General features: G+C 45.1%; 2 protein-coding genes across 2 annotated transcripts; one reads left to right on the forward strand and one right to left on the reverse strand.

The window, feature by feature from the left end:
- The first annotated feature begins 797 nt into the window (after positions 1 to 797).
- On the forward strand, positions 798 to 5,255 carry LOC115371051 (olfactory receptor 7A10-like). The gene is made up of 4 exons (XM_030068166.1): positions 798 to 1,714; positions 1,966 to 2,020; positions 4,441 to 4,905; positions 5,058 to 5,255. Exons 1-4 carry the CDS (start codon positions 798 to 800, stop codon positions 5,253 to 5,255), a joined length of 1,635 nt encoding a protein of 544 aa, XP_029924026.1.
- Positions 5,256 to 6,061: 806 nt separating this feature from the next.
- Positions 6,062 to 7,904, reverse strand: LOC115371255 (uncharacterized). The gene is made up of 2 exons (XM_030068494.1): positions 7,607 to 7,904; positions 6,062 to 7,203 (listed from the first exon to the last, which is right to left on the reverse strand). The coding sequence occupies exons 1-2, from the start codon at positions 7,791 to 7,793 to the stop codon at positions 6,170 to 6,172; spliced, it is 1,221 nt and encodes a 406-aa protein (XP_029924354.1). The 5' UTR covers positions 7,794 to 7,904; the 3' UTR covers positions 6,062 to 6,169.
- Positions 7,905 to 21,306: the final 13,402 nt, after the last annotated feature.

Raw genomic sequence — 21,306 nt, forward strand, 5'->3', positions numbered from 1 at the left:
GTGCACCTGGATCCACTGGGTTCTAATCCAATGGGCAGGCCATTTTCCAAGAGAGTTGATGGGTCAGTAGGTGGGGCTTTTCTACCTGCTGAGCTCTTATCCTGAACTTAACCTGCTCTGGAGCAGGTTAGGTGTTCTGCGTATGTTACCATGGTAACATACCCCGATTAAAAGTAAACCAGCTTTATGGTACAGAAAACCCAGGGTTAACCCTGAAGTTATCCCGCTAAGCCCAAATCCAGCGTTATGTTACAGGCCTCAGGATACTAGCGCCAGATCATGACAATTAGAACTGAACTGAACCGCATAAATTGTTCAAAAGACATATTTAACGCGGTTTATAATGCAATAAAGTTAAGGTAAATTTTGATTTTACTGAGAAGGTGGTGCCAGAAAAATTACATCAGAAAGAGGCTAGACTGCACACATCCCCATTCTCCTTTTTCAAAAAGATTACACAACCCATTTCTAATTGGGTGACCATGCTGACATGTGATGGTGACACCTGAAGTGGGTGGGAGGATAAAGCTCATATACAGGATGGGAGGAAAGGCAACTCCTCCAGACCAGATCTGGTCTTGTGGATACCAGCATGATTTTTAACTTGCTGTCTGTAGAGTGATAGTTAGCAACAGTGTGGATGATTTTGTCCTGTACTTATCTCTGAAGGAAGGCATGAATATCTCTAGACAGGGGATGATGCACTTTTCTTTGTGTTTGTGTCTTGTGCTCCAGTTACTGCAGCAGGCGGCAATAGAGACATTTTGTTCTTCAGAAAAAATTCTAATATGTTGAAAATGCCAAGGACTAATTACAATAACACTGCCGGCCTGAAGTATCATACAACACAGGAAATATTATTATATGGCACTCTGAGCATGGGGCCGATCTGCATTTGCCTCTACATCAACAGTGTCCTGCTGTTCACCTTGAGGAGTAAGTCGGTATTTCGTGAAACCTTTCGCTACATCCTGCTGTATAATCTTCTTTTTGCAGACACTGTTTACCTGGTATCGAGCTCGCTGCTTTTACTGTTGGCTTCTTTTCAGATAAAACTGACGTTTTACATGTGCAGTGTTGTAATAATACCCCCACTGCTCGTGTACTCAGTCTCTCCTCTAACCTTAACGGTGATGTCACTGGAGAGATTCGTGGCCATATGCTATCCACTGAGACACGCTGTCATCATCACCATCAGAAACACAGGTGTGGCAATCACTCTGGTGTGGCTCAGCAGTTCCCTCCGCATCATCATTCGTGTTTTAATGCTATTATGTTCAAACACTGAGTTCTCATTTGACCTGCAGATGAACGACTTCTGCTCCGAAGAGACCTTGTTTCTTGTACCAATGTATTATTATTTTGTCACAGCATATTCTGGCATTGTCTTCCTGTCTGCAGGTGTCACAATCATCTGTTCCTATATAGGTGTGACACTTGTTGCCAGGTCTGCTTCAACAAACAAAGCCTCAGCCAGAAAGGCCAGCCAAACCCTTTTACTCCACCTGTTTCAGCTGGGCCTGATTCTCATCGCCACTTTTCACACCAACATCATCACAGCCGCTGCTACAATCATGGAGAGATCACATTTTTTACACCTTCACAACCTTTCCTTTATTTTCCTCACCATCCTCCCCAGGTGTTTGAGTACTTTCATCTATGGCCTCAGAGACCAAACCATCAGGCCACTCCTCATACAGCATCTATGCTGTCAGTGGAGATGCTCAGCTTTCCTGAACAAAGCAAATGCTGGTGAATGATATTGGAAGTGATTGCACTGAATATGTGCTTGTAAGCACATAAACTTTGATGATAAATTTCATGTATGAGGACTGCAATTCAGTCCACTTTGTTGTCATTGTCACAGTGAAACAGCTTTCATTTTGCTTTCAGTCAGTGAATTAAAACATGTTAAGGCAGGACATAGAAAGGACGGTAAATACTGGTATACAACAACACGCCCAGTCAAAAGCTAAAAGAAAGGTCCGTTAGCCTTTATAGATTAATCACATATTTCGAGGTAACACAATGATCTCCATATATGAAATATCTCTGCCACTGATGTATAAGGTCTATCTTATACACCTGAGGTCTTCAGTGATGACAGCTTTTATTCATAAATCCAGTAAGCGCAAGAGAAGGCCACTGGTCGGACGACAAGTGTAGAGAGCAAGCGTCTTTGATAGGTTTTGATAAGATTTCTAACTCAAAGAGAGCTTGGCTTTGCTCAACTCTTTTGTGATCTTGGTACTTTCTGACATCCACATGATGTTTGAAGTGATGCAACTCTGTAATCAGCACAATGCACAATGTCTTTTGTACCAAAGTATATTTGTATCAGAGGTCGCGCCAGACTCATTTTGACTGACAGGGTCATAAAAATCCTGTCATAATCTATTTTTACCAGTCACTTTAATTTTTTAAATGATAAGAAGGACATATTCAATAGCATTTCTTTTTCATTCATTTTTAATTAATATTCAGTCCAAAGTTAGCTGAACAGAAAATCCAAACCGTATCCATTTAAAGAAACTTCTGACACTCAACTGCCGTGACATTTTGTATGCGGCAAATTTCATCATATAACATCTATACATTGTTTGAAATATTAACTATCTTGTAACTATCTGTTGCTACATTGCCCATTCTGCTCTATCCAAGCTCATTGCCATTTATTCTTATAAAGCCTGCAATTAAACTAAAACCGCCTTGATTTATTTTGCTTTTTATGGTTGTAGAATTGTCAGAATTGTGAAATGACTGAGTGCTTTTGCACACCATCGGAAAGCTCCGGTTCTCTGCTCTCAGAAACTGTCTGATTTTTCTTTGATCGCACCATTGGTTCAGGAGTTACGGTATGAGAAGCTCTTATTACAAACAAGTGACACACCGGGGACTCTTCTGTGACTGGACGGTCGAAGTGTCAGTAGTCCTACGGAGTTACCGTAATGGTACTGTATATAGGCGCCAAGCTCCGTTTCTCCAGTTCCCGACATTTTTTTTTAAGTTTCTGTATGTCATAAACGGTCTAGGAGATATCGATATGTAAAGTGCACATGCTGAATACTGTCGGCGCCGACATCATCGGTGTAAGAGACGTCTTTGCTGTCTTCCCCGGGCTTCATGAACCTGCGGTCCATCCTGTGGGTTGCAGTGCGTCACATAGACATACCGGTATATGTCTATGTGCGTCACTGAAGGCTAACGAGGCTTACTTTCGACGGCACATGGAGCGCCTGATTGTCAACACCCAAGTCCCGCCCCAGCCCTACTTCTGATTGGCTAGTAGGCCTATTGTTAGTGTGGCTGAGAACGAAAGCTGTGCTTCTATCCACCTTATTCCTCGCCCCCATGATCCCTTGCGCGAATTGTGGGAGCGACTTCCGCTGCTGAACCGGAACCGGCGTTTACCATGGTAACGGCCAACGCTAATCGTCTTTTTTGAAGCGATCGGTAAATGAAACATGTGGGAACATCAACTTTCACACCTTAAACGGGATAATATTATCATTCCGCTGCCTTCTACTCTCGAGGGATGGGAGGACGATCTGAAGAAGTGGCCAAAAATAACGTACACAAGCATATTCAGCTATTTTATTGACTCCGTTGCCACAGACGGCGAAGCTATGAACAATTTGAAAAGCTCTGAGGCGTATCAGTACCTCCACAGCAACAAGGTCGGTCGCGTTTTGCTAAAGGAGGTGGGACACGACCTTGTGTATTTGAAAGCAGACATAGAGCCAAGCCAGAGCCTGAAAGTCCCACATCACCGGGCCTGGGTTTTAGTTAAAGCGTCAGGTGAAATACAAACAGCTGGGTGCTCATGTGTTGCAGGAGCAGGGAGATCTTGCAGCCACGCAGCTGCAATACTGTGGAAGGTAAAATATTGATTGTCCTGATATTTTATTATTGTAATGTGCTTTATAATGACACTTTGTAAGTGACATATAAATAAATTTTAACTGATTGAGCTGCAGAGTGCATTTTGTAACAGGCAATTTTTTCATGTAGGTTGAGAATGCAGTCAGACAGGGAAAGACAGGGATAGCCTGTACTGACGTACAGAGGAAGTGGAATGCAGGTACAAGGAAGAATGTAGAGCTGAAAAAGGTGATGCATATAAAATTCAAACGTCATAAAGCAGACCACATTCATCCAGGCTCATCAACATCAACACCAGATCCTGTAAGTGTTTCACCTGCAGAAGCCCCTCCCAAACTTTTCAAAAACCATGCAGAATTTAAGACCCACATCCGTTCCTCTGTGATGGCCCCATTATTTCAGCTGCAGACAGATGGTCTCCTTCAGCGGTGCTACAGGTTAGAAGTAGAGAGTAATGAGTCCTCTCAGAGCCAGGGTGATCTACAGATACCCCATACAGAACATGGCTCAACACTAACCTGTAAAAAGTGTCTCACTTTTTATGAGACCTATGTTCAGCTAAGCCCTGCCCAGATAGAGAAGCTGACCGAGGAGACCCAAGTGCAGAGTGCATCACAACTGTGGCATGATGCAAGGAAGCTTCGACTGACTGCCAGCACAGCAAAGAAAGTCCCCAAACGGAGCAGAACTAACCCACAAAAATTCCTCAACGAACACTTACACCCCACCTTCACTGGCAACACAGCAACAAATTATGGCAAAGAGAATGAGGAAAAAGCCATTCAGCTCATGGAAGGACAGGGGCACACTGTGGAGAGGAAAGGCCTGGTGGTGTGTCCTGACCATCCCTGGTTTGGAGCCAGCCCAGATGGAATTTTGGACTCCACACAGCTCCTTGAGATTAAGTGTCCACTGAAGTGTCCCATTGCAGACTTTCTCAGTCGGCCAAATGGTGATATCAGATGCTCAAGTGATGGGAACTATGTCATTTTCCCTAATGGACCAAGTGGATACTACCTCCAGGTGGGCAAAAAATATCACTACTTGTGTGTGAATTAATGTGATAGATATTTGTGAACCTTCATTTAAAAAAAAAAAAAAAAAAAACTGTAACCCATTTTATATTACATTTATTCTTCCAGACACAGCTGACAATGATGTGCCTGGGTCTGCAGAGCTGCAAGCTGGTCATCTGGACACCAACTGAGCACCTGGAGCTGGACATGCCATTTGACAAAGACTATGCAGATGTACATGTGAAACACCTGCAGGATTTTTATTTTTCACACATGCTTCCAAGATTAGTGGATGACTTTGTTGAGAAGAAGATGAAGCTCTGCCCCAAATACCTGAGTCTTTTGAAAATACAGTGAGCGGATGACAGGTGTTAGGTGTAGTAACATTACACATAAAAAACACAAATAGCAGTGTATAAAGGTAGTAAACACTTCAAAGAAAATAGTACAACAGATGCCTTTTTGCTTTTAGTTTTATTAAAAGCACAAAATCTTAAAAATCACCCTCAGATATATTACAAAATACAAGACATTTATATTTCTACCTAAAACAAATTTCATTTTTCTTGGTTTATAGTATTAAGCAAGTTTCAAACAAGTTCCAAGCAAGTTAGACAAACAACAATAAATAAATAACAAATTCTGTACTGTACTGGGGGTGAAACGGTTTGGTTTGTATTGCAGTTTGCGGTTTGTTTTGAACATCATAGGAAAAAAAAAACACTAACATGTCCAATGTTCTCTGTATTTTGTCTTACTTGCCAAAAATATATATATATATATTTTTCATTCAAAGATTTGGGATAACAACATGAAATCAACAAGGATCCTTTTAAAGGCAAAAGTTTACTTAGACTAGTTAGACTATTAACAACCATAAAAACACCTTCAATACATTCATTAATTCATTAGCTCAGTGTTTGGCTAGATGTCTCTTGGACAGCAGATGTGTTTGCAACACTGCACTTTGCAGGGTGGATTGTTGATTGAATGGTTCATTTTTCACAGTTCGGTTTTCCACCCCTACACTGTACTATGTACATTTTTCATTTACCTGTTCTTTACTCAAGTATTTATTTCTCTGACAGTTATTTATATTTACCTCCTACATACATTTCAATACAAATAAATGTTCTTTCTCCTCCTTACATTTTGCTTGTTACTTTAGTGTTAATGCATTTCATTACTTTTCTTTTGCAACACTGCGCACCACCAATCAAAAATCAAGAGTAATGTCAACCTAAACAGACAATTAACACAGGAAATACAGTTCATTTTTCACTTGAAATAAGCTCACCTCTTAAATTCACTAGACCAGCACAGATCTTGAGTATTTTATCTATCTTTGGTACCAAGTTAATTGGCACTGTTTGAGAAAGAATCTTGTACACCTTCAGACGCCTTATTGCCCGTTCAACATGAATGCGGGCATGAGCGATGCGTCGTGTGTGAGTGACCTCCTCATTGGTCAGCTGGCTTCCTTTGCGTGTGAATGCTGGTATGATTAAGTTCACCCTTCGCTCCTCCAGCAGGTCCCTAATTGTGAAACCACGGTCCCCCATCACCTCGTCTCCAGCACGCAAGTAGTCCAGAAACCCTGAGCTCTGTGTTATGTACCTGTCACTGCATTTGCCACCATAAGCATCTGAAATGAACATGATAATTCCAGAGGGAGAAATTGCCACTAAATATTTCACTGTGTTGCTGGCATAGTAGTGACTGTATGATTCGCTTCTAGAGTCCAGATTTTTGGCTTTCTGCAGGACAGTCTCTGAGCAGTCAACTACACAGGTTGTATTTGAAAATTGCTCCTTAAAAGCCTGTGGCAATGTAGCTCTGATTGTTTCACGAGGCAGCCATGGAATAAGGTCCCTCATGTGTTCAGACATTATGTCTATCCACTGTCCAACAGTCTTGCTGACCTGACTTTGTGATGTTTTAAATCGCCGTGCTACATCAGCCATGACAAAGTTTTGTCTTAGTTTCATTAACGTCATTAGGATTTGATCCACCACTGGCACGGATGATGCAGTTGGAGCAAATGGTTGTAGGCAGGAAACAAGGGTGTGAAACTCAACTAGTGGGATTCCTGTATACAAGAGGGAGTCTGCATCACTCTGTAACATACCATCTGCAACAGGATGTGACAGTTCTGGGGATGGTGTGCTCATACTGCAAGAGATGATAGGTCCTTTCGAGTATGTGTGGTCCTCCATCCCTGGGTCAACCCACTGTGTTTGGGCATCACAAGAATGCACGGATGTTGAGCTTGGCTCCTCACTCACCTCCATTTCATCAAGCTCATCTGAGGATAATGATACAGATCATAATTATTAGTACATAAAGTGAGTCAAATTAGCTCTATTTCACTCTATTACATTTGAATAACCGAATAACCTGTCAAAGTAAGAGAGCTAGCTAACGTTAGAAAAAAAAAGGGTGTACCGTAATCTTAAATTGACCGACTGTAAATATGTTGGGCAGTAACTGTCATCACAATAATGGCCTGGTGCAGGTCTGTGTAAAAATAGATAAAGCCCTGCAGCGAATAGCCGCCTGGTTCTTTTAAACGCCCGGGGTCCAAGTTGATTTTGCGTATTAAATGCCCGGGCGATTAATTGGTGAAATGCGGTAATTCCGAACTAATCCGATACTATTACATATATAAATACAATAATTTTCTGGCCTCCCTACACCTGAAATCTTACCTGATGTACTCCTGGCACTGCTGTCAATCCTTCTGAGGACCCGGCGTTTCTTATCTGGTGGTCTGTCGTAGCCCAGCCACAAAGTAGGATGCGGGTTTTCCTCCGTCGGCTTTTTGTCGATGAAATGAAATGAACAGACATACAGTGTTTTCGGGGGTCTCTTCAAATTCAGGTTTTTCAGCCACATCCTTCTGGCTTCCTCGTCTGTAGGTAGGCGATGGAAAGTGTAACGCTGATCACAGGAGCATTCCCTTTTTGTTCTGGGAGCATGTTCAAAACATTGTTCATCAAGCCACAGATTCAGCTTCCTCTGGTTGTTGGTACAGCCTCGAACAGCACAACAGGTGCCAGAGCTCCGAAGAGACATTTTAAGACAAACAAGATAATTTTTTAAGAAACTAAGAATTTGTTAAGAAAACTGGCTAACTAACGAACGAACGAACGAACGAACGAACGAACGAACGAACTAACTAACTAACTAACTAACTAACTAACCAACTAACTAACTAACTAACTTACTTACTTACTAACTCACTAACTAACGAACGAACTAACGAACTAACAATTTGTCAAGAAACCAACTAACTAACTAACAATTTATTAAGAAACTAACTAGATTGTTTTGAAATAACCGCTGCCGTTACTGATTAGACACTTTGTAACTGCTACTTCCGCTATCGCGCCGGAAGTTGCACCCATAATCATATCCGCAGTGGCGCCCCCAGGAATAAGGTGGATTGGATCCAGAGAAATGTCTGTTAGATAAAGCTGGCCGAACCCTCATTTTTTTTTTCCGCACTCACACCGGTACGCCGGAGATCTGGCACGGCGCCGGACTGCTATCTGCCCTGTCATTGCCACCAAGTGGTCAGGGGTGTGAATGGCAATCTGTCAAAATGGCAGATGGCCTTAAGATTTTTCCGTCACCGTTTAAAAAAACCCGTCAATGATGGAAAATATTCGGTTAACGCGACCTCTAATTTGTATATATGAATACATTTACAGGAAAATATCTGTTGTGGGGTGTGTGTGTGTGTATGTTTGTTTGTCTGTGGTGTCTGTGGTGCGTGTGTGTGTGTGTGTGTGTCTGAACTTTATAAGACTATTGTTAACATCATTATTATCATATGTATTGTCACTGTGTCAGTTCGTCAATTACTAAACCACTTAGATTTAAATAATCCTTAATCCACAGTTCTTTTGCTGGTTTCTGTAGATGGGTTTGAGTTACCATAGGAATATTAGAGAAATAAAAAATGTGCGGATACTGCAGTGGAAACCTCCAGGCAAGCTGGCTTGTGGTCAGGAAATTGTTTATGTTCAACTCATTTGATGCTTGAATTCTGTCAGAACTATTTGTGTTGGTGGAGCTGAAAACTGATTAAAGAAAATATTACTAATTTGTTGTTGCTGATTATCATTAACTAATGAATGTCTTTGTTCACAAAACAGCATATGAAAACAATATCACACCAGAGATTGTATTGTTATACATAATATCAACACGGGTGTGATTCGGTCATCGATAATGTCAGTAAAGGACGACCGTGATGATCTTAGGTCTGAGGCCTCATGCCCACATCCAAATCAAAACCATGCTGACATTCAGTATAACAACGCTCCCTCTGGTGTGATATTGCTTAAATGAGTCTTACTACAACATGAAGTCAGTCCTTGCAGTGATAAGATAGTTTCCCCCTATGTGTAAACATCAGGCTTCCACAGGACAGGACACAGGACAAAAAAACTATCTCTCTCTCTCTCTCTCTCTCTGTATATATATATATATATATATATATATATATATACATATATAGATAGATAGATTTAGATTTTTTTTTCAAACCCAGAAAATATATATATATTTTTTTTTTTTCTGTTTTTTTTTTCTGAGTTTCTACTTTATTTGAGGCTCACAGTAGAGAGAGATAGGAGAGGCAGGGGAGAGAGAGGGGATGACATGCAGCAAATGACCAGGGATCAGACTCAAACCCAGGCCGCTGTGGTAAGGACTCAGCCTTGACAAGTGGTACATGCTCCAAAAGGTGAGCTACTGGGGCGCCCCCTCTTCTGGGATTCTATTATTTCTCATATGTGCGTAGGTTCTCACTCATCCAGGTCATGGTTACCCACACAGAGCTTAGTCAAGATCAACTGGACTGTGCTTATATTCTTGAAGACCTTTCATTTCAATTCCAAGAAGCTTCTTCAGTTCTGACAGACTGGTGGGAAGTCCCAGGTTTTTAAACCTGTTGGGATGTTATCCAGGTCGCTGAAACCACGGGATCGTTGGTGCTTCTCTCTGTTAAAGCTTCTTGGATGAGAAGTGAAATGTCTTTGAGAATCTAAACAAAGTCCAATTGACCTCAATTCAACTCTACATGGATACTATTTCTGTCGCTTCTAGGAATGGGTATTTCAGGCAAAAATGTGGTTTGATATTCATGTGGAACTATTCAACAACTTTTTGGAAATCATGGCCGATCCTATTGTCTTTTCCATTTGTGAATTGTGTGGCTGAAAAAAGGTGTCAGCAAGAAGCCTCCCTGTCCCCTTATTATAACATAAATAATTCATTTCTGTGGAAAATGAGGCTCCAGCTCATCACTAATGCTCTGAGCAAATATTTACATCAGTGTCAGCTGTTATGTCACTAAGGGACTCACTCACCTCTTTTGTGTGGAAGAAGTCTTGAGTTGTATGTGAAAAGGCCTGAAAGCTGGCCTTGCTCAAGTAAAGGGTGACATAGATATCTATCTGTAATACTTTTATGCCTCTGCACTAGCCAATGCTTTGGGTGGGGATTTTGGAGATCAAAGGTCAGGGTCACTGTGACCTCTCGTCCATCCCAGTCACATAAACGCGATATCTCAGGAACACCCTTTGAAAATTTCTACAAATGTGGAACAAATGTTCACTTGGATTCAAAGATGAACCAGTGAGATTTTAATGGTCAGAGGGCAAAGGTCAAGGTCACTGTGACCTGACAAACCACATTTCTGGACATAAGTCAATAATTCGTATGCTAATTATGACAAAGTTCCACATGAATGTACTGTGGGGTACAAAGATTAAGTACTGATATTGTATATCCAAAAAATTAAAGATCAAATTCACGGTGACTTCATAATGATCTGCAAAACCACTGTTCTGGCCATTTTTCAACACCATGACCCATCATTTTCATTTGATTTCCTCTCCTTGAATGACAACCAGGACAGTCCAGTTTGCCTGGTAATCCACCACAAGCTTATTGGTTTTGTAGAAATTGAGCCTCAGGTCATTATCTTTGCACTATGTCACCAAGTTCTCCATCAGACTTCTGTACTCCTCTGTAACAATACACTACGTGAAGACAGCATGTTTCTCACTGGAAATTGTTCACTGAAATCATACATGTCAATAGTGAAAACTTCCATTTCGCCAAACAAACAAAAAAAATACTGTTTATTAAATTCTTTCAAAGTCTTTAGTACAAATATAACACAGGAATACTAGTTATTCCTGAAACCCTCACCTGGATGGTGAGGACTGAGGGACATCATATTGGGTGTCAGGATGTTCCTGCAAATCCATCTTCTACCAATTGTCCAGGGCTGAAATGCGGAGATAGTAGGCTGAGGATGTCAGTCCAGACATTTCTTTACCCGGTCACATCCTCCAGTTCCTTGTGGCGATCCCAAGGCATTCCCAGGCAAGTTGGAATATATGATTCTCCCAGGGTGTCCTGGGTCTGCCCTGGGTCTACTCCCAGTTGATTGTGCCTGAAACACTTCGACAGAGAGGCGCCCAGGAGGCATCCGGAACTAGATGCCCGAACCAGATCAGTCACTTTCTATCAATTTGCAAGAGCAGTGGCTGCGCTCTGAGCTCCTCACCCTCTCCATGTGGGTGTGCCCAGCCACCCGGCAGAGGAAACTCATTTCCATCACTTGTATCTGCACATTCTTTCGGTCACTTGTAACACAGGTAATAATTCCAAATCTCGCGGTATTTCTTCTTCATCCTGCGGGATGGTTACCTGGGCCAGTGGCCCAATCATCCTTTGTTTTTGCTGGTGACATCATGTGGTCACGTGGGTCGGCGCGGCCAATCGCGTGTGGTTATTAAGCTGCCTTAGCTCAGTCTCGGACAGAGCAGTGGGGAGGCTGCATGAGAGATGAGCTACAGGTGGGTTTAAACCATTTTTGCCACTTTTTCCTATTCAGTTACGATCGACGTTACACCATGCATGTGTATTAACTTGTAGGAGCCCTTTGCCGTGCCCGGACTGTTTTGAGACGGAACGAGCGAGTATTATAGAGAACACGTGGACTGGTGAGTAATTATGTTTGAAATTCTTTGTAGCCGCTAGCGTTAGCTTAGCGACGCCATTCATTCTTATGGACGCGGTAGCGCTTGTGTATGAAATTGGTTGTAGCTGCTAACTTTAGCTTAATGACGCCGTCTGTTCTAATTGAAGTGGTTAGCGCTTGGGGTTGACATTGTTTGTTGTCATGGTTTTGGGTTGCTTGTGTTTTGTTTGGTTCTGTTTCATGTGTTTCTGTCATGGTTTTGTTTGTATCTGTTTCCTGAGTTTCTTTTGCCTAGTTCCTTTCAGTGATTTCAGCTGTGTCTTGTTTGCCCCTCCCTGTGCCACACCTGTCCTGTGTCTGTTAATCATCCCTGATTGTTCTGATCCCTCCCAGTGTTTCCCTCAGCCTATCCTCTGTGTTCTCCTGTCTTGTGCTCCAGCCCCTTCCCCAGGTGTGTCTTGTTTGATGATTAGTTCTTGTGTATTTAAGTCTTGTCTTGAGTTCTGTTCCTGGTTGGTCCATTGTGCTGTTCTGTGTTGTTCTGTGCCTGCCTTAGTTTCTTTATTAAATTTTGTTTTTCATTGAGCATTTTTCTGCCTGTGGCTCCTGCTTTTGGGTCCTCCACCTTCCAGCCCCCGTGACAGAATGGACCAACCACTCAAGGACCCAGCGGAGCAATATTGTTTGTTTGGACTAACTGGCTGCACTTTGGACCCTGCGGATCTGATGCCTCAGGCCCAGAATGGTCAAAGCACTTTTCTGGGCTCTCATAAGCAGAAGCTTGGGGAACTGGCCGACTGCAACCGGACGCTGATAGATAAAATTGCGCAGATCTCACAGCAGGTCGCGGAGATCACCTCCTCTGTCAGGACAATGGTTGCATCACGGGCTCCGGCTGCTCCTGCGAGTGCACTTCTCGGGTGTATCGGCAATTTGCAGGCTAGCCGCAACCCCGACACCAGCCCCAGCTTCCTGGCAGTCCCAGCTACCAGCCCCATCAGCCCGGCAGTCCCAGCTACCAGCCCCAGCAGCCCGGCGAGTCCTGCCACCAGTCCCAGCAGTCTGGTGAGCCCAGCCACCAGTCTCAGCAGCCTAGCAAGCCCAGCTACCAACTCCAGCAGTCTAGCAAGCCCAGTTCCCCGTGTTCGACTGGCTGACCCGGTCCCAGTCCCTGTCCCAGTTCCCCGTGTTCGACTGGCTGACCCGGTCCCAGTCCCTGTCCCAGTTCCCCGAGTTCGACTGGCTGACCCGGTCCCAGTCCCTGTCCCAGTTCCCCGAGTTCGACTGGCTGACCCGGTCCCAGTCCCTGTCCCAGTTCCCCGAGTTCGACTGGCTGACCCGGTCCCAGTCCCTGTCCCAGTTCCCAGAGTCCAACTGGCTGCTCCTGTCCCAATTCCCCGAGCCGGACCGGCTGCCCCGGCACCAGTCCCTGTTCCCGTACCAGTTCCCCGTGCCCGACTGGCTGTCCCGGTCCCTGCCCCAGTTCCCAGAGTCCGACTGGTTGCCCCGGCCCCAGTCCCTGTCCAAGTTCCCCGAGTGGACGTTGCGCTGCCCAGCGGCCCCGAGTGGACGTTGCCGCTGCCCGGCAGTCCCGAGTCCACGCTGCCGCTGCCCAGCGGTCCCGAGTTCACACCGCCGCTGCTGCTGCCGCTGCCCGGCGGTCCCGAGTCCACGCTGCCGCTGCCCAGCGGTCCCGAGTTCACACCGCCGCTGCTGCTGCCGCTGCCCGGCGGTCCCGAGTCCACGCTGCCGCTGCCCGGCGGTCCCGAGTCCACGCTGCCGCTGCCCGGCGGTCCCGAGTCCACGCTGCAGGACTTCATGGTTGGCCTGCAGTCTGGTGCCGCCCGCACTGCCGCCATCCAGGGAGGTTCCGCCTTGGCCGCCAGCGCTCCGGCCGTCCGCCGGAGCACCGCCCCGTGCTTGGTTCCTGGCGCTCTGGCCGTCCTCCCGAGCACCGCCCCGTGCTTGGTTCTTCACGCCCTGGCCGTCCGCCCGAGCACCGCCCCGTCCTTGGTTCTTCACGCCCTGGCCGTCCGCCCGAGCACCGCCCCGTCCTTGGTTCTTCACGCCCTGGCCGTCCGCCTGAGCACCGCCCCGTCCTTGGTTCTTCGCGCCCTGGCCGTCCGCCCGAGCATCGCCCCGCCCGTGGTCATCTGCCCTCTGGCCTTCCACCAGAGTCCAGCTCTGAGCCCTGTTTTGGCCTCCTCCTCCCCCCGTCTTATGACGGCCATCCATCCCCGTGCCCCTGATACTGTTTTTGGGACGTCAGGAGCCGTCCCTTGAGGGGGGGGTTCTGTCATGGTTTTGGGTTGCTTGTGTTTTGTTTGGTTCTGTTTCATGTGTTTCTGTCATGGTTTTGTTTGTATCTGTTTCCTGAGTTTCTTTTGCCTAGTTCCTTTCAGTGATTTCAGCTGTGTCTTGTTTGCCCCTCCCTGTGCCACACCTGTCCTGTGTCTGTTAATCATCCCTGATTGTTCTGATCCCTCCCAGTGTTTCCCTCAGCCTATCCTCTGTGTTCTCCTGTCTTGTGCTCCAGCCCCTTCCCCAGGTGTGTCTTGTTTGATGATTAGTTCTTGTGTATTTAAGTCTTGTCTTGAGTTCTGTTCCTGGTTGGTCCATTGTGCTGTTCTGTGTTGTTCTGTGCCTGCCTTAGTTTCTTTATTAAATTTTGTTTTTCATTGAGCATTTTTCTGCCTGTGGCTCCTGCTTTTGGGTCCTCCACCTTCCAGCCCCCGTGACATTTGTAGCCGCTAGCGTTAGCCCGGTGGCGCCATTCTTTCCAATAGATGTGGTTAGCGCTCTTATTTACCTGTCTGCTTCTCTAAAATCCAATGAATGAATTCAATGAATAACTTTGGTTGTATTTATCATGTTTGGTTATCATGTTTGTTGAATAACATTGCAAATGTTATTTGTGACCCATGAACAATATGATACTGTTAAACTATGAACTTTTAGCAATTTACTATAGCGCAACTGGTGCTATGTATGAACTAGTACTGCTGTATGGATTGTGTGCACACTGGATTGATTTATTTTGATGTATATTGTAATTTATGGGAACTGTGGTCCTGTACTTCAGGCCAGGTTTATTGATGATGATGATGATGATGATGATGATGACGATGGCGAGCTAATGGACCAGGCATAGAGCCTACGGACTGGCAGACCTGCCGAAGAGTCGCACCCCTCCTGCCACGCTGGTAGGGGGCTCCCTGTAGCCCACAAAACACACCCTTTCCCCACTCGCTTTGCCCATTTGCCCACAGCCACTCATATACATTCCCCCTCAGCAACATCGTTCACTAAATGGACTATATCAAACCCAGACGTGGGTTTACATGAACTGTGGGTGGGTCACTGTATTATTCCAGGGCTCCAGGGTACCCAACATGCTTAACAGAGTTCGGTTGAACCTCTCAACTGGGTTCCCATGGGGATGGTATGGCGTGGTCCAGGTTCTTTCAATGCCAGCAATGTCACAGAGTTCTCTGATTAGATGGGACTCGAAGTCAGGACCTTGGTCTGTGTGCAGGCGCTCTGGGATGCCATAAAGCACGATAAAATTCTCCCACAGACATTTGGCAACTGTCTTTGCCTTTTGATTGGCAGTTGGAAAAGCCAGTGCATACTTTGTGAAATGATCTGTGAGGACCAAGATGTCTTGTGTTACTCTTATCAGCTTTGAGCGTTAGGTAGTCCATACACAGCAGTTCGAGCGACCGACTAGTCCTGATATTTACCAGCGGTGTGGCTCGTTCTGGCAGGGCTTTTCTTCGAACGCAGCGTTCACAAGTTTTGACTTTCTTTTCTACATCTGCAGCCATGCGTGGCCAGAAGAACCGAGATCTCACTAGGTCAAGCGTTCATTCAACCCCCATATGTCCCATATCGTCATGGAGGCTGGTGAGAACTACTTGCCGTAACTCCTCTGGCAGCACCAGTTGGAATGACAGATGGCTTCCATCCTGCCTCCTCCTGTACAAGACGTCATCTTGAAGCTCAAGGCGATTTCTCTCTCTTAACAGGAGGCCCAGATCTGAAAGTTGCTGTCGGACTGTGGGAGGCACACTTTCTCCAGTGTCGACCGCAGATATGATTTCCCTGAGACTGGGGTCAGCTCTCTGCTTCTCCCGGAGGTCGAGAAGAGATAGTGAGGGCACAACTGGCAAACCTTGCGGAGACTCACTGGCATAGCAGTCAGGGATGACAGAGGCTGACATGCTCAGAGACTCCACCAAGGTAATACAGCTCTCAGGGGGACTTGAAGCTCTCACCAGACAGCTGTGACATATGGCGGCCACAACGTCAGGGTCAAGTTCAACCACCCGGTCGTCAACATGGTCGTGAGTGAACTGCTGGACCATGTCCCATTCTTTTCGACAGCAGGCATCAGATGGCTGGCGATGAGGTCTTCGAAAGAGTGCATCTGCGTCTCGATTTTGGCTACCAGCTCGATACTGAAGCTTAAAATCAAAGGTGGAGAGTGCAGCAAGCCATCTATGACTGGCAGCCTCAAGCTTAGCAGATGTCAGAATGTACGTCAATGGATTGTTGTCAGTTACAACCAGTTATACTCCACTTCAGAGCCAAAAACTTGTGTGCTGGGTATCGGGATTCACTGGCAGACAATCCCTGACTGGCATACGCGATTACACACAACTGTCCTTCCTGTTCTTGGTAGCGTGCTGCTCCAAGACCTGTAGTACTTGCGTCGGTGTGCAAGATGTAGGGCTGCGTCGGATTGGCAAAACCAAGCACCGGAGCTGTCGTCAGTCGGTCAATGAGAGTCTCAAAAGCAAGTTTGCACTTTGATGTCCATCTCTCATTAAAAAGCTGTTTGGCATCGTAGTTTGGAGTGGATGTTCCCTTGCGGCCTTTGGAACGGGCTGGAGTGTACCCCTTGGTCAGGTCATTCAGTGGTTTTGCAATTTCGGCATACCCTTTTATGAACCTGCGGTAGTATCCCGCAAATCCTAAAAAGGACCTTAGTTCCTTCAGCTTTTGGGGAACTGGCCAGGACTTTAGAGCACTTATTTTCTTTGGGTCGGTCTCCACACCTTGCTCAGAAACAATGTGTCCAAGATACCGCACAGATGCTTGGAAGAACTTACACTTTTCTGGGGACAATTTGAGGCCGTAGTCTTTGAGTCGGTGAAGCACTCTCAGCCATCGACTCTCGTGTTCTTCAAGGGTATCAGAGAAGATGATTAGGTCATCCAGGAAAACTAAGACCCCTTTGAGATGCAAATCTCCCATACACCTCTCCATCAGGCGCTGGAAAGTGCTTGGCGCATTGGTTACGCCTTGAGGCATCCGATTGAACTCCCAGAAGCCCAGTGGAGTTACAAACGCAGTCTTGGCTTTGTCAGCCTCTGCCATTTCAATTTGGTAATACCCAGACTTGAGGTCAAGAACACTGAACCAGCGTGAACCGGTAAGTGCTGTGAATGACTCTTCCAAATTTGGGAGGGCGCAGTTGTCTTTGACAGTGTGGAGGTTTAGCTTGCGATAGTCAATGCACAGCCTCACGTCTCCATTCTTCTTACGGACAACCACGATAGGGGAAGAGAAGGGTGATTCAGATTCTCTTATCACTCCTGTCTCCAACAGGTCCCGCAGATGGTCACGTACTGCCTCAATGTCGCGAGGGTGAATAGGTCATGCTCGATGTTTGAATGGAGTCTCATCTTGGAGGCGGATGTGATGCTTCACATGATCGGTACGTCCGAAATCAAGATCATGGTGTGAGAATACTTCTGGGATCTGCTTGAGTTTTGAGACGACTCGTTCCTTCCAGTCCAGGGGAATTGGAGAATCACCAAAGTCAAATTTCAGATTGCTTTCTTTGGCACTCTGTGCCTTGGTAGTGGAGACATTGTGAGTTAGAATTTGAGGCGACACAGAGAGTTCAGCAATGATACTCAATGGCTTAAGTGTGATGTTCTGATCAGATTCATTGGTGATCACGATGGTCACCTGGGCCAGTGGCCCAATCATCCTTTGTTTTTGCTGGTGACGTCATGTTGTCACGTGGGTCGGCGCGGCCAATCGCATGTGGTTATTAAGCTGCCTTAGCTCAGTCTCGGACAGAGCAGTGGGGAGGCTGCATGAGAGATGAGCTACAGGTGGGTTTAAACCATTTTTGCCACTTTTTCCTATTTAAATTACGATCTACGTTACACCATGCTTGTGTATTAACTTGTAGGAGCCCTTTGCCGTGCCCGGACTGTTTTGAGACGGAACGAGCGAGTATTATAGCGAACACGTGGACTGGTGAGTAATTATGTTTGAAATTTTTTGTAGCCGCTAGCGTTAGCTTAGCGACACCATTTGTAAGTGCCAGCTATTGTTGTTGTGGTGTTTTGTATTTGATTTTCTTTGCATGCCATATTTGGTCACTTTCAAGGTGAGTCACGTGGTGTTGGTGGTACGTCAGCAGCGTAGTAAAATCAGCTGTTCTGGAGCGGGCTTTTATGAATGAACTGAGAGGGTGAGAGGGGAGGTCTCACTTTTGCTGACCGCTTTTGGACGCCTTTTGAATGCCTCGAATGGTTTTTGATCGCTCACCAGTGTCGAATGGATTGTGCCTTTTTTAAGCTTTGGAAGGTTGTTTTCACTGTGTGTTTTTATCAGCAATAAATAATCAAAACGCAACGCCTTTGAAGCGAAGATTTATTGACAAGCCAGCGCGTCCGGCAGGTAAGATCTTCTCCCCTGCTTAGCCTCTTGGCGACTATATTTGCCATTTGGATAGTCGCCTCTACACCATTCATTCTTATGGACGCGGTAGCGCTTGTGTATGAAATTGGTTGTAGCTGCTAGTATTAGCTTAATGACGCCGTCTGTTCTAATTGAAGTGGTTAGCGCTTGGAGTTGACATTGTTTGTAGCCGCTAGCGTTAGCCCGGTGGCGCCATTCTTTCCAATAGATGCAGTTAGCGCTCTTATTTACCTGTCTGATTCTCTAAAATCCAATGAATGAATTCAATGAATGACTTTGGTTGTATTTATCATGTTTGGTTATCATGTTTGTTGAATAACATTGCAAATGTTATTTGTGACCCATGAACAATATGATACTGTTAAACTATGAACTTTTAGCAATTTACTATAGCGCAACTGGTGCTATGTATGAACTAGTACTGCTGTATGGATTGTGTGCACACTGGATTGATTTATTTTGATGTATATTGTAATTTATGGGAACTGTGGTCCTGTTCTTCAGGCCAGGTTTATTGATGATGATGATGGCGAACTAATGGACCAAGCATAGAGCCTACGGACTGGCAGACCTACCGAAGAGTCGCACCCCTCCTGCCAGGCTGGTAGGGGGCTCCTTGTAGCCCACAAAACACACCCTCTCCCCACTCGCTTTGCCCATTAGCCACACATATACATTCCCCCTCAGCAACATCGTTCACTAAATGGACTATATCAAACCCAGACGTGGGTTTACATGAACTGTGGGTGGGTCACTGTATTATTGTATTTATTCAATAATCTTGAATAAATACAAAGAATATAAATCCATCATCCAGGCATAAAGCAACACAGCTGAAGCTGCCAAGAGCCACAAGGAATGCTGGCAAAAAAATTGCCGACTGTGTCAATGCGCAAATTAGTGGGATTATAATCTGACTTCCACACCATGACGGCATGAGTAGATCTGACTACAGTAACATTTGTGTTCAGTGAATGAATGTGTCTCCCACTCAGCCGTACACTCCTGCAGTTTCGTCAGAATCGTCACTTTGATTCAACTGATCTTGATATCTCATTTTATAAAGCCTCTGATGCCTCGTGTTTATTCTGCTGGTTAAAATATTATTTCACTGTCACTTAAAGACTGTAAAGCATTTGGCATCAACTCTCATGGAATTTTCAGGGCAGCCAGCCTAAATACTAATTATGAGCAAACTAATGGAAACCTAAAGGAGCCCAGAGGCTGGCGTGTATTTTATCAGACTTTTATTTAACCCTCTGAATTAAATTCCCCTCATTTATTTTCAAAAATATTTTTTAAAAATCATTACATCAGTCTACAAGATCAATTTTTGGTTGGACAGTGTAGAGTCATGAGTAAAAAAAAAAACCAACAAACAAGAAGAATTCCTTCGTCCTCTTCAAACTTGACAAAATGTGAGAGAAAAACAAACAGTATTAAAATAAGAACTCTAAGTAAAATGTATTAATTTTATAAAAGAAGAAGTGTCACGTTCCTGGCTCAGGGAAAGTGACAAAGGTGGAGACATCACACATGGAATCGTTCTTAAGAAATTAATTTATTAATGAAACTCAAGAAAAGATAAGGGTTGAAGTGTGTGGCTGTGTGTATGAAAGTAAATATGGTGGTGTGTGTGCGTGTGTGTGTATAAGAACATAAAGAAACCCCAAAGCAACCAACTAACCAAAAGCAAAAGTTCTCCCACTGCCCATTGGCTCAAAAGGCCAAATGACTTGGGCCTGGTGACGGAGGTCTGTCCAGCATGGTGAGCAGAGACCGACTGACTGACCTGGCTGAGCATTTATGCCTGCTGCCACACCCAGCCAGGTGCAGGTCATCCCCCTAATTAGCTCCTCCAACTCTGGCAGACAGGGCTAGGAAGGACCAGGATGCAGTATGACCTCTAGAGGCCATCACAGGAAAGACCAGGAGGCAGCATGACCTCGAGGCCATCACAAAGAAGAAAGGGGAAAAAAATGCTCAGCCTAACTTGGAAAAAAAGGAGCACAAGTTGTGCACCTGGATCCACTGGGTTCTCATCCAATGGGCAGGCCATTTTCCAAGAGAGTTGATTGGTCAGTAGGTGGGGCTTTTCTACCTGCTGAGCTCTTATCCTGAACGTAACCTGCTCCAGAGCAGGTTAGGTGTTCAGCGTATGTTACCATGGCAACATACCCCGATTAAAAGTAAACCACCTTTATGGTACAGAAAACCCAGGGTTAACCCTGAAGTTATCCCGCTAAGCCCAAATCCAGCGTTATGGTACAGGCCTCAGGATACTAGCGCCAGATCATGACAATTAGAACTGAACCGAACCGCATAAATTGTTAAAAAGACATGTTTAACGTGGTTTATAATGCAATAAAGTTAAGGTAAAATTTGATTTTACTGAGAAGGTGGTGCCAGAAAAAATACATCAGAAAGAGGCTAGACTGCACACATCCCCATTCTCCTTTTTCAAAAAGATTACATAACCCATTTCTAATTGGGTGACCATGCTGGCATGTGATGGTGACACCTGAAGTGGGTGGGAGGATAAAGCTCATATACAGGAAGGGAGGGAAGGCAACTCCTCCAGACCAGATCTGGTCTTGTGGATACCAGCATGATTTTTAACTTGCTGTCTGTAGAGTGATAGTTAGAAACAGTGTGGATGATTTTGTCCTTTACTGATCTCTG

This window comes from Myripristis murdjan, chromosome 14, assembly GCF_902150065.1.
Source record: "Myripristis murdjan chromosome 14, fMyrMur1.1, whole genome shotgun sequence".
Lineage (NCBI taxonomy): Eukaryota > Metazoa > Chordata > Actinopteri > Holocentriformes > Holocentridae > Myripristis > Myripristis murdjan.

What these genes read in the sequence shown, in the direction of transcription:
- LOC115371051 (XM_030068166.1), top strand. Translation starts at nt 798, where the DNA reads ATGCCAAGGACTAATTACAATAACACTGCCGGCCTGAAGTATCATACA. An exon ending in ATACAGCATCTATGCTGTCA is followed by an intron (nt 1,715 to 1,965) that starts GTGGAGATGCTC and finishes CAACACGCCCAG; the next exon opens with TCAAAAGCTAAAAGAAAGGT. An exon ending in GATTAATCACATATTTCGAG is followed by an intron (nt 2,021 to 4,440) that starts GTAACACAATGA and finishes ACCTATGTTCAG; the next exon opens with CTAAGCCCTGCCCAGATAGA.
- LOC115371255 (XM_030068494.1), bottom strand. Translation starts at nt 7,793, where the DNA reads ATGTGGCTGAAAAACCTGAATTTGAAGAGACCCCCGAAAACACTGTAT. An exon ending in CAGTGCCAGGAGTACATCAG is followed by an intron (nt 7,204 to 7,606) that starts GTAAGATTTCAG and finishes CATTATCCTCAG; the next exon opens with ATGAGCTTGATGAAATGGAG.